Here is a 22,665-nt window from a genome sequence, read left to right on the forward strand (position 1 = left end):
AAAAGAAGGTACCTCCGGAGACAGGAAGTTAAGCAGAATTTGGATTCAGACATTCCTTGATGTCTTCCTGCCTTGTAATGCTGCCTCCGAAGGCAGCTTGGAGCTTTTGGACGCATTAGTCACTGACCCATTCGACATGTGGCCGGATGTGACTCCATCTTTCCATCCATCAACATCAGCTGAGCAATATGTCATCGGTTGTGGCTAGAAGGGATACAGCTCAGACCAGAAACTAACAATGAACTGAATTGTTCTACCTATTGAATTGTTTTTTTTAATGTCTGCACCTACCCCAACCCTAAATTTAGCCCTTACTATGAAACAAAAACAGTACTATTGTTGTACAGTGTGACAAAAATAACGTTAGATTGATGTGCGCATGCCCAGTAGCTAGAGCTGTATCCCTTCTTGCCTTAACCTACGTCATCCCCTGATACATCACTCTATTTTCATTCAAACTGCGACTGTTGCCAAGCAAGTTTCCCCAAACGCTCCCTTAAAGGGTCATAAGTCCGCCCCCAACTCACATTATTGGTTATTGCCATGGGATGCGAAAACGAAAGAGAAAAAACAACCAATGACAGGCTTACTTGCAGCGGATTATTGCGCGGTTCTCTGGAATACTTGGTTCTGATTGGTCAATCGTGCCACCCAGCGGCTTGATGTTTCCTATTACGGCACTGCGTATTAGAGATGCAAGTGTTAAGTTTCTACATATTTCAGTTATTAAAAACGATCTATTTATCATTGTTACTATTGTTTTATTAACATAATATCGGGTGAAAGAAATTACATTACATCCGGTTTGGCCCGAATTCCCGTCTCTAGTATCATAAAGCGGACGAATAAGAAACTCTAATAACTCCATCGCAATCAAGACTCTTTCTTGGTGTAAATCCTGTAAGATAATACAATACGCTTTGGATTATTGGATGTAACCCTCATTGTTGTTTTTTGTTTTTATTGTTGTAAATGTGATTTTTGACTGCATAATAAATAAAAAAAAAAAAAAAAAAAAAAAATCATAAAGCGGACGCGCTCTCTTGTTTAATGACGTAAGTGACGTCATCTTGCGTCTTGGTTATTGCAACAGTGACCTTACGTAGCTCCGCCTCTTTTTTAGCGCTGCGTTTGCTGTCTTCTGTCTTCCGGTTGCATTGTCTTCCACAGTGATCTGACGGATTTATGAATAAACGGCTTTAAAATAGTCCTGGTCTGCTGACATTTGTTAAGACATTTGCTTTAAACATAATGCTCACGAAAACTTTAAGGCCAATAGTGAAAATGACCTCAGAGGACTTTAGTATTAATATTGTAATATTTACAAATTGTTGAATACACTATAATTGGCTTTTTATTTAGTGTATACAGGAAAAAATCTAAAAAATAATTCTGTCACACCAATATTTTATATTCACATACTTATTTTTTTTACCATTACGGAAAAATAAACAATTAGATATTGTACACCCTTACATATTAGACTGGGCTGGGACTGGGAGAATGTATTTTAACACTGAAAAACAGTTTTACACACCTCAGCAAGAGCTAAAACAATGATGTTTCCTAGAAAAGGTGAAAGCTAGCAGTGCTAACTCTTCTCTGAGTTATCGGAAACATGAAACAAAAGGAAGATGCTCAAGGAAAACAGAACGAGAGCGATAAATAGACAGAAAGACTGTCAGTCTGATTAATTGAACCATCCCTCCCTTGGTTGCAGGAACAAAGACCTCCACAGTAGGAAAGATATTAAGAATGGAGTTCAGTCCTGAATAAGAGATGGAATGCCTACTGCAGAGAGGAGCAAAAGACTGACATAATGCTTCTTTTATGTGTCAAGTGCCAATTAATCTCACACAGAACAGAAATACTGAATTCCTAAAAGGAACCTAATCTAATCTAATTTAGTTGTAATAAATTGCAGTTTGCCGGGGCCCCTTCTAAATCTGGAGAGGTGTAGTCAGGTCATGTACTGAGAGGCAGGAGGGTATGAAGGCCTGTCCTGTCGGGTTCAGGTTAAACATCTGCTCAAGTGCTTCAAAGGAACAGAGTTGAATGAAGACACCTCCCTACAGATCTCCTTATCCCACTCTTGAACACAAAGCACACAAGCTCATCTGAGTAGAAGCATTATTTGCTTATTCTCATATCTCAGCACTTTTATCTTACCTCACATTTTTGTTTGTTTTGCTAATCAGGAGCCAAATGACCAGGTTTCAGTTTTTGGTAATTGTATTTAAATACTGCTGAAAAGTATTTGGAATAACAAGAGGATGAGCAAATATATGTACATGAAGAATTCAGATGCAAAAACAGTTAACAGCCATGTCGGTCAAAAATGAGATAATGATACTGAGTGAATGCTTCTGACACAGTATACATCCATCAAATACGTTTACTTTAAAATTTCAGCCTTGGCCCAATCAGAAGTACCAGTACTTACATAGAAACCTATACAAAGTAGCCAGAAATGCTTATTTTAAAGAAATACTTCAGATGGATTTAGGGGCCTTTGCATCTGAACTCTTCATATGTAAAATCTATGATATGAAACATTCATAAGTTATGGAGCATCTCAACTTGAGAACACAAACATACCACGCACAAATGAAATGTTCCTCAAGGTATATTTTGCACCCTAATGCAATATATACGCATGAATGTATGTACTGTGGCATCAGCAATAGCCCTCAAGCTTTTCAACTAGTAGCTCAGAGGCCAAAAACTACCCTGTTAAGCATTCTTACACAACCCATCGATTGATTTCGATAAATCTCTACACTGCTAAATACATCAGAAAATCTCTGTGAAAATCTCAGCAGTGAGTTCTAAAGTCCTCTATATTTGTCTGTTAGCAGACTTCAGTCCATAACCAGACCGAAACCACCACACGTTGTTCTGAACAGCTACTCAAATACATTTATGCAAGTTCCATAAGAGTTGTTGTAGTTACTGTGCAGTATATTGCGTTCTGCATACTTGTATTAAAAATAAATAAATAAGAAACATTATGCAACAATACACATTTTCAACAATAATAAGCTACATTATTGTCACATGTCCTTGTGAAATTATGTTTAATTCAGCAAATGGCATCAAAATGTATTTTGGTAAAAACTTTGGTAAAAACGCTGTACTTCTAATCCAACATTTTTCCAAAGATCCATTAAAGGGATAGTGCAGCCAAAAATGAAAATTCTGTCATTAATTATTCACCCTCATGTTGTTCCAAACCCGTAAGACCTTAGTTCATCTTCAGATTAAGATACACAAATTAAGATATTTTTTTGATGAAATCCGAGAGCTTTTCGACTAGACAGCGACGCAACTACCACGTTCAAAGCCCAGAAAGGTAGTAAGAACATCGATAAAATAGTCCATGTGACATCAGTGGTTCAACCGTAATTTTATGAAGCTACGAGAATACTTTTTGTGTGCAAAGAAAACAAAAATAACGACTTTATTTAACATTTTCTTCTCTTCTGTGCCAGTCTTCAAAACGTTCACAAGAATACCACAGCTCATGCATATGGTGCTGCTGACAAGAAACAGTTGAATAAAGTTGTTATTTTTTGTTTTCTTTGCACACATATATTACTCTTGTAGCTTCAAAATTAAGGTTGAACCGTTGATGTCACGTGGACTATTTTATCGATGTCCTTACTAGCTTTCTAGGCCTTGAACGGTCAGTTGCGTTGCTGACTATGTCAGAAAGCTCTCATATTTCAAATCTTAATTTGTGTTCTGAAGATGAACGAAGGTCTTACGGATTCGGAAAGACATGAGGATGAGTAATTAATGACAGAATTTTCATTTTTAAGTGAAGTTTATCCAACTGGAATTATGAGACAGTATTCCACAGTATTCTCTTGCATAATGCTCATTTTGCCGAATCTAGCATAATATACAAAACATACAAACTGTACTCAGTAAACATACTACATATTGCATACATACTGTAAGTAGTATAATAGTGCACTATTATGAACATAGCAACAAAACTTTTATACTCTGAAACAGTTTTTTTTGTTACTGTCTTCAAATTAAACTGCTAAGATACGATAATTACTGTCTTCAAAGACCGCCAAAGGCACCTCTAACATGCATTCGCTCTAGCTTTCTAATCACACTTTTAAATTGTAAGCATTTGTTCCATCATCAAGCATGGAAATTCTCCCATCGGCTTGTCCTTAGTGGAAAGTACAGCAACAGAGAGCAAAAGAGCAGATCAAGTGCTGAGCTCAACTGTGTGCATGTATGATGAATGCGAGATGAGTGCTGTGGACTAAAGATCTCAAGGTCCCAAACACACATGCTGCACTCATCTGCCAACACATCAGACACCCCATTGAGCATAAGCGCACGTTTGTGCAAGTCAGTAACAGACTGTGATGTACACTCTTAGAAGAAAAGGTACAAAACTCTCACTGGGGTAGTACCCTAAGTGAAAAAGCTAAAAGGTACATCTTACATCTTATTTGCAAGTTTACTGGTATATTCACAGTGGCATTTTGCACTTGTTTAATGCTAAATCTTCAAACTGTGCTTAGACAAAGTAGCTCTTTTAAGTAACTTTTTTAATTTGCTTCCCTTTCAAGTTTAGATGCATCTTTAAGGCTTTATGATCTCACTTTTGAGTCATCAATAAAACACTCTCAAGTGGGTGGCATGTAAACCAAAGCCAATGTGCTGTACTCAAACCGAGCTCTCACCTTCAACAAAAAAGATGCATCTGAACACAATTGCATTTAGGCCAATACAGCATATAAATAAACAGGCTTAAGTAAATAGTCATATGGTGTGTGGGTACAAAGATTCATAACTACGTTTGAGAAGGTCATATTCATAATGAGGATTCACACATCTACAGCTACAGATAATACTTCACAGTGGAAACACATGCATAAACAACAGTGGAAAAAACAGTTATACAATGAATTTATTATTAAAAAAAAACATATGGTGTGCACATACACAAAAATACACAGACATGCAGACAATGAGGGAAAGCACTACCATGACTAAAAGAAGAACGAAAGCATTCGTAATGAAAGAACAAACACAAAAATCACTTTGAGGATGTATGATTTAATCACTGAAAACAATATCTGAATATACAAAACACAATTACATTGACATACAGACAAGTAGAAACATTTCGCATGCAAATCGCCTTGATATATTCTACTTGACAGAGTTAAAAAACATGAAAGCATGCTAAGATTAAAGTAGAAAATGTTTCTCCTGTCGACACTGAAGTTGATTGTTAAAAGTCTTTACTGGGGTATTTTAGGAGGTTCTGGAAGTAATGGCTGACAGGGGAAGGATAAATGTGAACTGAGAGCTTTTAGATGATCTGACTGGAAAGTGCACTCTAATTGAAAAGTCATAGAGATTATGGTGTCGTCACTCTGGTAAATAATTTAACAGAAGCGTAGTGGATTCAAAAAGATGACGTTTTTTTGGTGATAATATCAGTAGTATGTAAGAATAGTTTTACTTTCTGTGCATCAGGGAGATAAAGAGCGAGTGTATGTGTGGGAGAAGCTAATGTGAAGAGATGGTGTCAGGGCCTGAGGAAATGTACTTCATGCAGGCTGCAGAGGTAGTGACATTTATCAGCCCCGAGCTGAAGAGGCCACTTTACACGCATCTCTGACTGTCCGATAGAATAACGGCATGCTGACATGGAGAGGAATGTGCGGCGAAAAAATCTCCTGGCTTTATCGCGGGTTCACCCTCGTACAAAAGAACTCTAAGTACGACAAAAAGGCTCTAGAGGAATGTCTTTAAATCTGTCAGATCAGGGGGGTTTAATCATTAGGACTTTCACAGTCACACTGCACACACTCACCAGTTCTTTCTTCTTCATGCACTCCATCAGAATGATGAAGAGGTGCTGGGCCTGCGTCCGGCTGTACGTAAACGTCTTCTGAATGGTGACTAATAACTGGTCTCTCAAAGATTCGTTTATGATTCTAACATGAGAGAAAGATGAGACTGGGATATCAGAGCAAATCATTTATGCAGTGAAAATATTCCAACAGAGCGCAACAGTAGGGCTCCGGAAGGAAAAATCCCATTCATTTTCTCCATAGGCAAACTGCTTTTTAATGATAACATATGACCCTTTCAAAAAACACCCACCACAGCTCATTTCAAACTTCATTTTTGTTCTTTTTTTTTAAACTACATCTAAATTCTCTGCAAAGAACTACAGTACCCATAATCCTTAAGAAATCGTCCTTGGAAATCCTTGAAATTAAAACAGCAGCAAAATAGCTCAGCAGTAACCTCACAACTACAAACGTCAAAAGTTGGTCTTTTTGTACAGTTTCAAATATATTTTGTCTTTAGTTGAATGTTCCACAGTAACTCATAAACAATAGGGCCGAGAACGAAATAAAGATTTTGTATATATTTAAAGATTTTGCATTAAAGGGGTCATTGGATGCCCATTTTCAAGTTGATATGATTCTTTAAGGTCTTAATGAAAAGTCTACAACATGCTTTGGTTAAAATTTCTCAATGGTAGTGTAAGTAACACCTTTTTTACCTTGCCAAAATCAGCTCTGCAAAAATCATCCTGTTCTGGTAGAGGTTGCTTTAAATATTAATGAGCTCTGCTCGCCCCGCCCCTCTCTTCTCTCTGTGCAGTGACGAGCCTGTTTACTTTAGCCACGTTTAGCCGCTAAACCTGCTAACTAGCATGTTATTAGGAAAGGTGATTGCAAAGATTCATAAAAAAACACCTTATATTCACTTCTGCTGTAAGTGAAGCTGGACCATGAATGATTCACGTGAACATAGACGCATTTATGTAGATCGGGAAGCGCATTCTCTTCACAAACAAACTTAATCCACTGCATCTTCAGCGGCTCAGATTTGGGGAGTAAATGACGACCACTATGTTCCATTATTACATCCAGCAACACAACACGTGTGACGCCACACCGACAGACATCTGAGAATGGCTCGATTTGAAAAAGGGGATATTATTTTTACAGATTTTACAGATACATACACTGCCAACACACATTAATGTTCAAACAACATGTAAAAGTGAACTTATCATCCGATGACCCCTTTAAATGTGACCCTGGACCACAAAACCACACAACTAAGTCATACAGGTCCATTTTTAAAAAGAGTTTTATAGATAATCTGAAAGTTGAATAAATAAGCTTTCCATTGATGTAAGGTTTGTTAGGATTTGTTAGGATTTTAGATACAACTAGTCCGAATATTATGGAACATGATGTTTACTCAATATCATAATGATTTTCAGCACAAAAGAAAAATCGATAATTTGGACCTATACAATGTATTTTTGGCTATTGCTACAAATATACACATGCAACTTACGACTAGTTTTGTGGTCCAGGGTCAGAAATGGTAAAAATACTTGGTCACATGTCACATACTTTCTTTTCCTTCCATTATAAATTTCTTAAATCAAATTCAACATATTTTGCATTAAATGATAATAATGTAATTTTTTTTTAAATAAATCATATTAGATGTGTTTAATCATAATTAATAAGACAATAACACTGACATTTTTAATCATTAATATATTCATACAAAAGAATTGGGCAAGTGAATAAAAATGAGGTGTTAATTATTCACTCACAATGTATTAAATTATTATTATTAAATAATATTAAATAATTATTATTAAATGTTACTTATATTTAAAAAAAAAATAAAATTATTTATAAAAATAATTATATTTTAAAATATATAATAATTGGCTATAAATCAATAGTTCTGAGTTATAAAAAAATAAAAAAAAACATATATATATATATATATATATATAACAGTATATACAATTTATTTTATTTTTCAATTTATTTTTCTTTTTTCTTTCTATTTATATTTATATATGCATATTTTTTTTTATTCTCATCTTATTTTTATTGTCTGTGTGTTGTTGTCTCTGTACACTGGAAGGCTGTGACACTAAAACAAATTGCTTGTATATGCCCAAACATACTTGGAAATAAAGTTCTTTCTGATTGTGATTGCGATTCTGATTTTTTTTAAATGTCTATTTTCTTGTAGAAAATGCAGTGTTTTATGGGATAAGTAGTTCATTAGTTTAGTTTCGATGATTAGTTTTATACCATTTTTTTTATACCATTTGTAAATTTTATGGGTTTGGCTTCTAGTTTCATCTCTGTCCAGCTATTTTTAGCTGAACAAAACAGCTCAATTTGCTGCTTGATATTGCAAATAGGTGTGTCTTACCATATTATTTTAATGTATTATCATAATTATGAACACACTTGGTTTGTAGTGCAAACAGTTTTACGGTTTACTGCACATTGTTATTCTTCTTGTTATTTCCCTATAGCGGCTAATAAACCGCAAGTCTTGCCCATACAAAATTGTCCATTAAATATGGTGGATATAAAAAAAAACAACAACATCAGGCACGTTGTCCTTATCTCCAATTCCACATTACTTTTTGTAACGCTTTGTTTGTAATGTTTGTGATTTTTCTTACAGCTCGATGGTTTTGTTCAAATCTTAAAAGTGCTTCTGGAGAAAACGAATGGGGAAAAGGCTGCTGAAAAAGAGGGCGTTTACTGTTGCGCTTTATTCTGTGCTACAGTTCAGTCTTCATCTATATGTAAATGAAGATTCATATCTTATCATACTGTTACAGTGGAGAGAGATAAAGCTCACATACCCGCCCTCCTCTGAGTACTTATGCCCAAAAGCCAGGATGTCAGAGGCACGACCGCTGCCATCACACACCACCACAGGCACAGGGGGAGTGTCTCTCAGGTACTCAAGCACAATAGAGATCACATTAGGACCCCCCTCCACTATCAGAGCCACCACTGGAACACCCTGTCCGATCCCTGCGGAGAAAACAAAAACGTGAGAGAAAAACGTGAGCGAGAAAGGATGTATGTGTGCGTCTGCGGGGCTGGTTGCTACAAGGAAAACCAATCAAAAAGATTAAAGGTGAAGTGTGCGGTTTTTTCTCTACTCTCCCAGTTAAATGTGCAGAGACAACTAAAGGTAAGCAATTCATAGAGTGTAAACACTGCGCTTATGTGGAGCTTTGTTTGTTTGAGCAGTCTGATATTCCTGTCTGACTTAACCAGTGGTATGCTTTTTGGTCTGCACTACCTATAATAAGCTATTTACAGGGAATTTATTAGTTTGAAGACAAGCAGAGTGGAAAGGCCAGAAGGGGTGTTGGGAGTGTTTGGAAAAACAATCATTATTTTTTCTTTCGTGGAACAGAGATTACACACTTCACCCAAAAATGAAAATACTGCCCTCATTTATTCACCATTATGTTGTTCTAAACCTGTAAGACTTTCTTTTTTTCTGTGGAATATAAAAGAAGTTATTGAATTAAATTGTTTTTGTTCTTCCAATGCAAGCTATTGTGAATTTTATGGAAGCCTGTTTTATGGAAATTATTGTGACTTCTTATCTCACAATTCTGACTTTTTTTTAAATTGTGAGATATAAACTCGCAATTGCGAGTTATAATGTCAGAATTGTGAGATATAAACTTCCTCAGAATTGCATGATGTAACTTCACAATTGCAAGTTAATTGCTCAATTTTTTTCTTGCAACTGCAAGTTTGTATCTTGCAGTTCTGACTTTTTTCTCAGAATTGTGACATATAAACTCGCAACTGCGAGTTGTAAAGTCCAATTTTAAGGTGGAAAAGACTGATATGTCCTCAGAATTGTGAGTTTATATCTCAATTCTGAGCTGTAAAGTTCCATTTTAAGGGGAAAAAAGACTGATATGTTCTCAAAATTGTGAATTTATATATTTTAATTCTGACTTGACTTAATTCCCTGTTATAAAATCAGAATTGCAAGATATAAACTTGCAACTCTTAATTTCTCAGAATCGCAACTTTATTTTTCAGAATTGTGAGGAAAACTCACAATCTGAGAAATAAAGTCAGATTTGCAAATTTATACACAATTTTGACTTTATAACTCACAATTGCGAGTTTATATCTCACAATTCTGTAATCTTGCAATTGCAAAAAAAAAGCTACAAAGTTATTTTTTGTTTCAAAAAAAAAAAAAAGCACACTACCAGTCAATTTTTTGAACAGTAAGATTTTTAATGTTTTTAAAAGATGTCTCTTCTGCTCACAAAGCCTGCATTTCTTTGATCCAAAGTACAGCAAAAACAGTAAAATTTTGAAATATTTTTACTATTTAAAACAATTGTTTTCTATTTGAATATATTTTAAAATGTAATTTATTCCTGTGATTTCAACGCTGGACTTTTAGCATCATTACCCCACTCACATGATCCTTCAGAAAACATTCTAATATTCTGATTTGCTGCTCAAAAAACATTTATTAATATTATTATTATTATATACTGACTCCAAGCTTTTGCAAGGTATAGTGTATAATGTTACAAAACCTTTTTATTTCAGATAAATGCTGATCTTCGGATCTTTCTATTCATCAAAGAATCCTGAAAAAAAATTACTTAACTGTTAATAATAATAATAATAATAACAATAATAATAATAATATTAAATGTTTCTTAAACAGCAGATCAGCATATTAGTATGATTTCTGAAAGATCATGTGACACTGAAGATGTAAGTAATGATGCTGAAAATTTTGCTTTGATCACAGGAATAAATTACATTTTAAAATATATTCAAATAGAAAGCAGTTATTTTAAACAGAAAAAAAATATTTCACAATATTATTGCTTTTGCTGTAATTTCAATCAAATAAATGCAGGTTCGGTGAGCAGAAGAAAATTCTTTAAAAAAAACATTAAAAATCTAAAAAAAACTTTTGACTGGTAGTGTATGTGTAGGTAAAGTAGTCATTTTTGCATAAAGGAAAAGGAAAAGCATATGAAGACAAGTTCAAGTCATTCTGGCATGCAGAAGAACATTATTTTGCTGAACAGCTGTTGTGACTGACCCTTTAGACATCCTTATCATAGCCCAATTGTGTCTGTCAATATGACACCCGACTTACACTTAGCCAAAAAAAACATATTCCTCTGGAGACACTTCAAAGAGAGAGAAAGTGTTTCCATTTTCTAAGTTTTATCTAAATTCAAGCACATCCCTATATAGTGAATTTGATGACCAAACAAATCCAATTCACAAGCTCTCAGATTGATTCCAATTGTAATTCATTTTGGTTATAATGTCAATTCTGCTTACAAATGAAAGATATTCTCTCACACTGATGCTGTAAATGATAAAGAGCAGTGTTTCAGACTGATTTGTCTTTCTGAACTACTCATAAGTTTCATTTTCTGCATCAAGCTACATTGGTCTTGCACTATTTTTTGATCCGCTCAAAAATGGTTCATAAGAGTCATTTGTTTGTTAATCAGACTACACTAGTCGTGTCATTTTTGTGTGCAGCCTGAAACTGTTTTTGTGATTATTTCACGGTACACTGTTTTTAGTGCTCACTGAAATGCTAAATTTCTTTTTGATTTGCAAGTACACACTGAACAATCAGATCGTTTCTGCATTCATTAATCAGCTGCAATTTTCAGCTCTTGGTTTAATTAACAGGTGTGTGCAGTGGGAGAGGACCTGTGGGAGAGCAGCTGAACAGGACAAAGACAGATCAGATCTGCTCCTGCACTCTGACTCTTTCCTACAACTTTATGAGTACAAGTTATGATGTTGTGACTATAATTCAAAAAGCATGTTGCAGCCAGATCCTCCTACCACTGCTTAAATTATGCAAAGTGAGATAAAGAAAGAGGGAAGGAGGGAAAACGAGAGAAAGAGAGAATGAGACAGACAGAGAGGTACACCAGATCCACATGTGCTGTCATCATTGTGCCTAAAATGGGTACGGTTACATAAAGTGTCTCTATTTTTAGCAGCACACTGACTTCAAAAGAAACGGCTGCTCAGCTGGTATAGAAATCAGAAACATCCAAACCTCTTCTTCCCACTGCTGCCTCTCCACGTCTCTTGTTTTCTCTCTTTAGCATTTTCTGTTTTATTGGGGTAATGTTTATCGATCAGCAAGCCCTTCTGCCATGATATTTGTGGGCTTCCAGGTTCGCTAGGTTGTTTCCCCGCACTAACACACACTCGGCAGTTCGTTCCCATTCAGCATAGCTGGCACTCTGTCTAGACTAGCTCTTATGATGCAACAGGACAAGACATATATTATTCATCTGCCATCTATTTATGTTCTCAAAAAGTAAAACGCCACGGACATGGTCTTTTTCCATTTTAGAAATGTTTAATGATATATCATAATACCCATGATATTTCTAAATTCTACCATTCACTACATTGCACTTCAAACCATGAATTTATGTATTTGTACAGTGTTTATGGCACTTTGAGTCTAGCAACCAAATACTAGCTAGTAATAATATATTGTGTGATATTCCTGCTGTAAGTACCAGCTCAGACCAGCATGGATTTCGATGCTGGTCCAGGCTGGTTTATATTGGTTGGTGGTCTAACTAGTCTCACTATCAGAGACACAACATCATAAGACATTGATATTTGGTTACATTTCGGTTGCGAACTCGGGTGATTAAAATGTCAGTTCAACATTAAATGTCAAATGTTAATTTGATGTCCAATACCGACGTCTGCTGATCTTGACATTTTGTTGTTTTTAGGTTGTGTAACCAAAATTCAACTCTAAGTCAATGTAATATTTGACGTCAAATACTGATGTCAACCCGATTTTTATTTTTAACCAAAATGCAACATCTGTCCTATCCGTCTTTGTAGGAATGTGCCTGAAGCCAAATGTGACCCGGGACCACAAAACCAGTCATAAGGGCCAATTTTCCAAAACTGAGATGTATACATTGAAAGCTGAATAACTAAGCTTTCCATTGATGTATGGTTTGTTAGGACAGGACAATTTTTGGCCAAGGTATGACTATTTGAAAATCTGGAATCTGAGGGTGCAAAAAAGTCTAAATACTGAGAAAATCGCTTTTAAAGTTGCCCAAATTAAGTTTTGATATATTTACGATAGGGAATTTACAAAATATGTTTATGGAACATGATCTTTACATAATATCCTAATGATTTTTGGCATAAAAGAAAAATCAATAATTTTCACCCATACAATGTATTTTTGGCTATTGGCTATAAATCAGTTTTATTAATGTATTAATGTTTTTTTTAATTGAAATAAAGCTAAAATAAAATATAAACACTAGATGAAAATCCTAAACATAAAAAATGTAAATGGACGCATTAAAAAGAAAAGTTGTACTTTGTAATTTAGTAATTTAATTTAGTTAATTTAGTATTACTAAATCTGAAATAAAAATAAAGCTTGACAGAAACATAAAAAAAAAAAAATGACAAAAGAATGTAAAATCTTTATAATTTAAACTAAAATAAAAAAGTAAAATAAAAAAATAAAAGTTAATTCAAAATATTAATAAATGTTATAATTGTAATATACATATACACTAAAATAACACTGGTATAAAAATTAAAAATGTTTAAATATCTAATTTAATCTATCAAATTTAAGCTCTGCCCCCATCCTTTTCTATCTGAATGCAAATACAGAAACACAATTTAGTCAGAGATACACAGTCAAAACCAAATTTTATTCAGACACCTTTAAAATTTCTCATATTATCACAGTTTATTCGCAATAGTTGATAAAAAAAAATGGTAATAAAATATGACAAGAACTTAAGAGTTAAACTGTGTCAGAACAAATTCATCTTGATAATGTCAGATAACTTTGATAGAAAGTTATGTAACAAAACATGGTCAGGGCAAAGTGTCAAATCAAATTTTATGTCCCAAATTTTTATCAGTTTTACTGGTAATCCACTGTATGAAGAATTTTTTGGTGTAATATGTCACAATTCACTTTATTTTGAACTATAATGAACTGTGGTGGTTACTAGTGGGTGTCCTGCACCCACTAGTAAAATATTATCAAAAAATTGTATCTGGTGTCTGACTAATTTTTGGTTTGACTGTACATATACAGTCTTCATTTCACAGCCTTAATCTTTATGATAATACTGGCTGTCCAAGAAAATCTCGCTGGTTAAGCCAGTTAAAAAGCCTGGTGGGAAAACCAATATCTAAAACAGAACATATGCTGGTCTTTTCAGCAGGGATACACAGTAACCACAGGCAGTGTAGCAGATGCTAAGAGAAGTTCAGTTGGGGAAAAGTAATATGGGCCAAAGGTTTGCAATTTGGGTGTGAAGACCAATAAAACATGCTGTCACAATTATCAGAGATAGAGAGAAAGTCCAGTCAGAAGGGAAAATTAAAAGATTAAAAAAGCAGATGAGTGTTTGCTTGTGCTATTTAATTATAATCTCATTCAACCCTAACCTTTCCTTCCAACAAGCCTCAGCAGGTTCCAAAGAGCCTTTGAAAAGAATCTAGGTGGGCAGGGGTGACAGTGTTTGTTCTAACGGCCGATATCTTCATCTGCCAACTACATCAGTGGCGAGAGAAAGCAAAGAGGAAAGTCATTTTTTGAATCTCGGTACAGTCATTTGCCATTTAATCAGAGAATGTCAACGTGTACCCAGCAGCAAGTCCAATAACTTCTTAAAGCTTCTATTAACATCATCAAAAACCTCATCATGCCTTCATTTTCTTTACCAGATCATCTACTAAAAAGGAAGACATAATAAAGTTTGTTATCTCTCATTAAGGTCAGATCCATTCAGAATGGATGATAATGACGATGCTGGAAATTACTGGAGGGTTATAACAGTTAAACACAAACAAAACAACACTAAAGACAGTCAAGAAGATTTAAAAAGTTGCACCTCCAGCTAACTCTATAGCCTCTTCACATTTACCAATTGACCTACGGCACCACCACGAGAGGACGGCAGGCCCAGCATTAATCGAACACAAGCCCCTGTGCTCTGGGAGTGGAGGATAAGGTGACGAGGGGTGTTACGGAGACAGGGACGGGTTGATTTGTATGCCCCCCTGCCATGCATGTAGATGGCAGATGAATCTCAATTTTTTAGACCCGTTTATTCTGTGTCACTCTCAATCTATTTCATTTACACCTTGTGTGAACAATCCTATCCCCTGCCTGGCAGTGACAAATGCACTTCATTTATTTATTCAAGAGATTAAACACAACAGCTAGACACAAGATCCATGTCCAAAACTGGTATAATGTGTGATTGTGAATATAACTGGCAAACAAACAATGATCAAGAACTCAAAGTGAGGGAGAAAACACTGACTATTCATTTGGTTCTATCTGTGTGGGCTAAACTTTGATTTGGTCCAGAGTTTTCTATCTTTTCACAACTCCAATGTCTCCAAATACTCACATTACAAGTCCGTTAGACCCTTTATCATCATAGTCCTTACTGTACAGAAAATGTCACGCAGAGTATAATGGCAAAAAAGTCAAGCATTCAAAAGTGAAAAGGCTATCATTATTTACTCACCCTCATGTCAATCACGTCAAATGATGACTTAAATGTCAAAGTGTTTGTTACACAAATATATGTGACCCTGGACCACAAAACTAGTCACAAGTAACACAGCCAACAATACATTGTATGGGTCAAAATTATCTATTTTTTTATGGCAAAAATCATTAGGGTATTAAGTAAAGATAATGCTCCATGAAAATATTTTGTAAATTTATTACCGTAAATATATCAAAACTTAATTTTTAAAAACTTAACTTTAACTTGATTAGTAACATGCATTGCTAAGAACTTCATTTGGACAACTTTAAAGGCAATTTTTTTTTTGCACCCTCAGGTTCCAGATTTTCAAATAGTATCTCGGCCAAATATTGTCCTATCCTAACAAACCACACATTAATGGAAAGCTGTAGGAATATCAATAAAAAAAAAAACAACAACTAACCCTTATGACTGGTTTTGTGATTCAGGGTTACATATATGGCTTTAGAAAACTTTATGCTTGTCAAAGCTTCATTTATTGGATCATAATGCATAAAAACTGTAATAATGTGAAATATTATTATAATTTAAAATAAATATTTTCTATTTCATTTTATTTTAAATGTAATTTATTCCTGTAATGCCAAAGCTGAATATTCAGCAGCTATTACTCCAGTCTTCAGTGTCACATGATCCTTCAAAAATCAAAATTCTTGAACAGATCAAAATTTATTTGAGATAAATGTATCTGGCAACACTATGAATGTCTTTGCTGTCAATTTTGATCAACTAATTCCCTGCTTGCTGAATAAAAGTATTTTGTTCTTTCTCTCTTTTTTTCCTTCAAAACACATCTTTACTGACCCAAACTTTTGAATGCAAGTCATATGGCCCCATTTGTTTTTCCCTTTTTGCAGCTTGGCAGCCCCTATTGCTATATGCTGTCATAATGGAAAATATCTATATAAGGGTCTTATAAAAATGTCTCCTTGTGTTCCGTTAAAAAAAAACAAAAAAAAAACAGAATATGAGTTTGGAACAACATGCGGATGGGTACTGGCTGTTCCTATTAATTTCCGATAAATATTTAAAGGAATATTCAGTAACACTTTACTTGAAGGGGTGTGCATAAGACTGACATAACACCTTCATAATCGTGACATGACACATCAAGAATATGAAGGAGGTTTTATGCATGTTTATGACAACTGTCATTAAGTTTCATTCACTCAGTTATGTCATTTTTAATGCAAAGACGACAGTGTTTGAGATGCCTTTGTTATGACAACTTGACATAAACAATACATCATAACCTGTCAGTGTCTTTGTCATGACAACTTGACAATACCAAGACAATGTTGTACTATACGACAGCTATATATGTTATATATTATATATGCTGTACTATATGACAACATTTGTACAAAAAAATATGAAAGTGAACTAATATTTTGTTGTAAGGAAATTAATTAAAAAACTGAAAAAAAGTAAGAAATAAAAATGCATGTGCACCTGTTGGGCAATTATTTGTTATCAAGCCAGATATGAAGAATCAGTCTATTAATTGTCCAAGAGAACTGGATTCCAGTGATTGAAAAAATAATAATAATAAAATACAGCACAACCCTTATTAAAGAATTGATCTGGTTTTACATATTTTTTAATACACGCAACACTTGGCGTCATGAACGCCAGTGAGTCTTCTGGATAGTAGAGGTTGACGGTATTTCCAGAAGACCCATGCGTCACGTCAAGGACCGCTGAAAGCAAACACTTATAGGACAAATTCAATGACACATCAGTCACAGAACATCAATCCTTACGGATGAATGGCGTCCCTACAAGAGACAGCTTACCCAGTACAGATATCGTCAGTATTCTGTCTGCCATAAAAGACACTTTGCTGATCCAGGGACTGGTGCTCATACTCAGCATACTGAATGTACATGACAGAATTACAAGTTGGAAATATGTGACCCTGGACCACAAAACCATTGTGTAAGTGGCATGGGTATATTTTTAACAATAGCCAACAATGCATTGTATGGGTCAAAATTATCGATTTTTCTTTTATGCCAAAAATCATTAGGATATTAGGTAAAGATCATGTTCCATGAAGATATTTAGTAAATTTCCTACGGTAAATATATCAAAAACTTATTTTTGATTAGTGATATGCATTGCTAAGAACTTCATTTGGACAACTTTAAAGGAGATTTTCTCAATATTTTGATTTTTTGCACACTCAGATTCCAGATTTTCAAACAGTTGTATCTAACAAACCATATATCAACGGAAAGCTTATTTATTCAGATTTCAGATTATGTATAAATCTCAATTTCCATAAATTGACCCTAATGATTGGTTTTGTGGTCCAAGGTCACATATGGCATCATAGAGGAAATCGTACTCATCACAATGATAAATTTTAATTTTTGGGTGAATCGCTCTCCAAATGCAATAAAATATTTTATTTTTTAATATTTTATACATTTTATTTATTATTATTATTATTAATATTATTATTGGATGATTGAATTTATTTCTCTAACACCACTTAATCTTTTTTTTTTGTTTTTTGTTTTTTTTTACAACATTTGAAATTGTCTATTATCCGACCTTAAAAAAAAACAAAACAAACAAAAAAAACATTATGAAATGAAAAATATTCATGATGCTGTTATAAAATAATTTGACACAGTATTAACACTTAATAACATTTTAATGACAAATTCAACTTGTACCACTGTAGTTGAAGTCAAGAAAAATATTACATTATTGATATTATTAATATTATTAAGATTATTGACACTGTTATAAAATTATTTGACAGAGTATTAGAACTTAATTACATTTTAATGATAAATTCAATTTGTTCCACTGAAAAAAAGTGGTCAGAAAAATATTCATGACACAATTGGCCCCATGACTGCCAAAACCAACCACATGACAGTTTAATGTAATCTTAACCCATAAAGCTAAGTAGTTTATTAAGTTTGATCATGAATCTGCTATGTCACGTTTATGACAGATTTATGAAAGGTTATGATGTCTTGGTAATGTCAAGCTGTCATGATAAATACACTGACAGGTTATAATGTATTGGTTTGTGTCCAGTTGTCATAACAAGTTGGCATCACAAACAACGTCATCTTTGCATTAAAAATGACATAACTGAGCAAATGACACTTAATGACAGTAGTAATAAACATACATAAAACCTCCTTCATATTCATTATGTGTCATGTCACAATTATGAAGGTGCCATGTCAGTCTTATGCACACCCCTTTCAATAAAGTGTTACTGAATATTCTAGGTATATGTAAGTTTGGAGCATTGAGAGACAATATTTTTAATTCGTCCCATAGTAATGGTAAATAATGGGCTTGGGGGGGTGGGGGGGAAGTAAAGCATTTTACGATGGAACACTAAGGAGAAAACACATTAAAAGGCTCAAAACAGAAATGTGAAAGCTTGTATTTTTGTAAAAGCAATAACATTAATTATTCATCTAAAGTCTCTGCTATTGTTTAAATAGTCATTTTATAGTGAGACTATGTTTTTATGAGGATGAACCTCTGGGTATGCATTATTGATATTCCTGTAAGTGTAGTTTGCTCCATGTAAACAGATTCTGTCACTGCACAGAAAAGGTTAGTAATTGAATCTATCACACTCACGCAAAAAATGTCATTGTTACTGTTATATTGTCAAACAAGTTATTTATTTTCTGCAGCCTATATTTGTCGCATACAGTTGTGGTCAAAAGTTTACTCCCCCTTCCAGAATCTGCAAAATGTTACATTTTACCAAAATAAGAGGGATCATACAAAATGCATGTTATTGTGTATTTAGTACTGACCTGAATAAGATTCAATAAGATAAGATTTCACATTAGAGATGTTTACATATATTCCACAAGAGAAAATAGTTGAATCAATAGTAGTTGAATTTATAAAAATGACCCCGTTAAAAAGTTTACATCCGCTGGATTCTTAATACTGTGTTGTTACCTGAATTATCCACAGCTGTGTTTTTTTGTTTAGTGATAGCTGTTCATTAGTCCTTTGTTTAAGAGTTAAACTGCCTGCTGTTCTTCAGAAAAATGCTTCAGATCCCACAAATTTTTGGTTTTCCAAAACTTTTTTGTATTTGAACCCTTTCCAACAATGACTGTACGATTTTGAGATCCATCCTTTCACACTGAGGACAAGTAAGGGACTCATATGCAACTATTACAGAAGTTTCACCCCCCAGGTCATAATGCATCGTTTTTCCTTCTGAAGCATCAGTGAGCTTTTGAACCTTCTGTATTAAAACAGTGGGCAGTTTAACTGTTCAGGACAAACAAGAGACTCATGAACAACTATCACTAAACATAAAAATACAGGTGTGGATCATTCAGGTAACAACACAGTACTAGGTATCAAGCGTATATAAACTTTTAAATAGGGTCATTTAAATTAAACTATTATTTTCCCTTGTGGATTATACATAAACATCTTTTATGTGAAATATCTTATTCAGGTCAGTACTAAATAAACAATAACATGCATTTTGTATGATCCCTCTTATTTTGGTAAAATAATTAACATTTTGCAGATTCTGAAAGGGGTAAACTTTTGACCTCAACTGTAGTCTTCCATCATAAGAACAACAGCTCGTGTACTGTACATGCATTTTCCTGATTTTAAAAACTGGTACTAGGAACTGATTGAAAATATCTTGTGCAAATCGACAAGATTTGTAGCAAGAGCTTCCTGTAATATTTCTTTAAGAGGGTAAAAACACCAATCAAATAAACCTTTAAAAGGGTGGAAAAAATCCCACAGCACCCCTCCTGTCTGGTCAATACAGCAGCTACTGCTCCATTATGCTAATGTGATGGGACCCGCAGAGACCAGCAGCATGGAACAAAATCCAGAAATAAACCACCAACGTAAAAAGACCAGCTCATCATCCCAACACTTGGAGACCCAGTTAGTGCAAGGGAAAAGCTAAAACAGGTTTCTAGGCTAGAAACACCATCGGCCACACAGTTTGATGTGACTTTTAATCAGGATGTGAATATGTCTGGCTAAAGCGTTGAATAAAAGGTGAAATTTACACAAATGTCATGAAAAAATTGGTAATATTAATGTAATTATAACTATGCACAAAACGCAAAGGTAAAAATTCATCAAACAGGAATGAATGTTGGATGATGATGCATCAATCAACATATTATTAAGTCAAATAATTATAAACATTTGAATACAATTTAAAATTCTGAAAAGATAAATCACATAAATTCGAGATAAATAAATGACAGGTAATTCAAAGAATAAAATCTCAGTCAAAGAGACGCATCTGAATACCACTATATATAAATATTCAAAAATACATTTAATTATTGAATAATTCTGAGGGCGTTTCTTAAACCAACTGTCTTTAACTTTTAAAATTAAATGGGTCCTATTATGCTCTTTTACAAAGTCTTGATTTTGTTTTGGGGGTGTACTAGACCATGCTTTCATGCTTGGTGGTTCAAAAACCGCATAATTTTAACATAATTTACATTATTACAATACATTTCTCCCAGCCTGGCACAAATGGCTTGATTAGCTCCGGGTTTAATGAAGGCCCGCCTTCCGAAAAACGGAATGTGTTGTGATTGGTTAGCTGTCCCACTGCGTTCAACTGGCGAACAGCTTAGACGGTGTTTCAGTACTGTCACGCCCCTTGTTAAAGAAGCAGGTTCCGTGTACAACTGTTGGCGCAAGCCAGATTGAAGTGATTCTTACGTTTTAAATATGGATATTTTTCTTACAATAACACATCGATTCGCTACAAGAGGCCTTTATTGACCCCCCGGAGCCATGTGAGGCACTTTTTATTATGGATGGATGCACTTTATTGGACTTGTTTTGGACTGATGAAGAGAAACACCCATCTATGCCATTCTAAAGCTTGGGAGTGCCAGGATAAATTTTAATGTAACTCCTATTGCGTTTCGTCTAAAAGAAGGAAGTCATATACACCTAGGATGCATGGAAGCATGAGTAAATAATACACTACAGTAGTGTTGGGTCCTATCATCAGCCTGCGAGATTGCCAATACATGATATTATCCTGCTAATGTATTTAATTATTTACATTTAATTATTTAATTATCAGCCTAGCCTATTCTAGTGTAAGTTTATGCATTTTAAAAAACACTCACGTTATAAGTGAAGCTATCTACACTGTATGATGAATAAATCTTGTACCACACATTGTACACGTCTGCGGTGCATTACGGCTCCAACACGGCAACCGGAGCAGATCGCGAATTCAGCATGTGTTTCAACCCCCCTGTACTGCACACGTCTGTGGCGCGTTACTGCTCTGAAGCGCCCACTCTAGTCGATGCTTGTGTTTATACCCGCTGTGCTGCGGCTAGTTGAAGCGTCTCTCTGCGCTGCATCGCTAAAGTTAGGCTAATCCTCCACCTCGTCCCTATTCACCCCCCAACAATTTCTGTAGGCGGGATTTAATTTGATGATATTCTAACTGGACCACATTGTGACATCATAGCATGCAGAAAACAAATGTTGTAGTCCAAACGAGCCGTTTGCTGTAGTTCTTGAAAAGAGATTTTTTTAAAAACGAAATATTTCCCTTTGGAGTGGACTTTGAGATTTGTAACTTTGTAGATCTTTTTTTTATGCCCAAAGATACACACCACACACTGACTAAAATTCAAAAAGTAAAAAAGCATAATAGCACCCCTTTAAAACTTTCAAAAACCAACCTGCAAGATGGGGAATACAGTTTGCGTATTGCTGTATTAGCATAATTCCTTAAGTGAATCAGTTGCTAAAAAACGCAGTGAGCGTATACCAATAAACAATGCCATCAGTGGCTGCAAATCATTACTATATTCATCCCTGTTTAGTAGCCTGCAATTTCTCAACATCCATTCTAATTCACACCAGACGGTTTTACTCTATTCCCCATGTGAATTAGGGATTAACCGCTGATTCCAATCAAGCTGCACCTAATTGTGTACAATTGAACTGATTCTCACATCCCATCTTATCCTGCAAAGAAATCTTCATTGCATCCTGCACACACTAGTCTTTCCCTCATCTGCGAAACACTCAAAAAGCCCTCCTCATTAGCCCAACAACAGCAAGCATGGCTCTGTAATTCATTTTAATCCAGTACCGCTGCACTGCTTGTCAGACTGTGAATATGTAAGCCGGCCTGCAGCCTGCCGCAATTCTTCCAAAACAAAGAG

At 34.7% G+C, this 22,665-nt stretch overlaps 1 protein-coding gene across 9 annotated transcripts in view; it reads right to left on the minus strand.

Annotated features, from left to right (window-relative positions):
• trpm3 (transient receptor potential cation channel, subfamily M, member 3) overlaps positions 1-22,665 on the minus strand; it is a 170,821-nt gene that overhangs the window by 40,431 nt on the left and 107,725 nt on the right. For all 9 annotated transcript variants that reach the window (XM_051108904.1, XM_051108896.1, XM_051108895.1 and 6 more), the window contains 2 exons: positions 8,699-8,873; positions 5,855-5,978 (listed from right to left, as the gene is read on the minus strand). In XM_051108904.1, coding sequence (XP_050964861.1) covers positions 5,855-5,978; positions 8,699-8,873 — 299 coding nt within the window. The remainder of the gene's footprint in view (positions 1-5,854; positions 5,979-8,698; positions 8,874-22,665) is intronic.

This window comes from Labeo rohita, chromosome 5 (genome assembly GCF_022985175.1).
Source record: "Labeo rohita strain BAU-BD-2019 chromosome 5, IGBB_LRoh.1.0, whole genome shotgun sequence".
In the NCBI taxonomy this organism is placed as follows: Eukaryota; Metazoa; Chordata; class Actinopteri; order Cypriniformes; family Cyprinidae; genus Labeo; species Labeo rohita.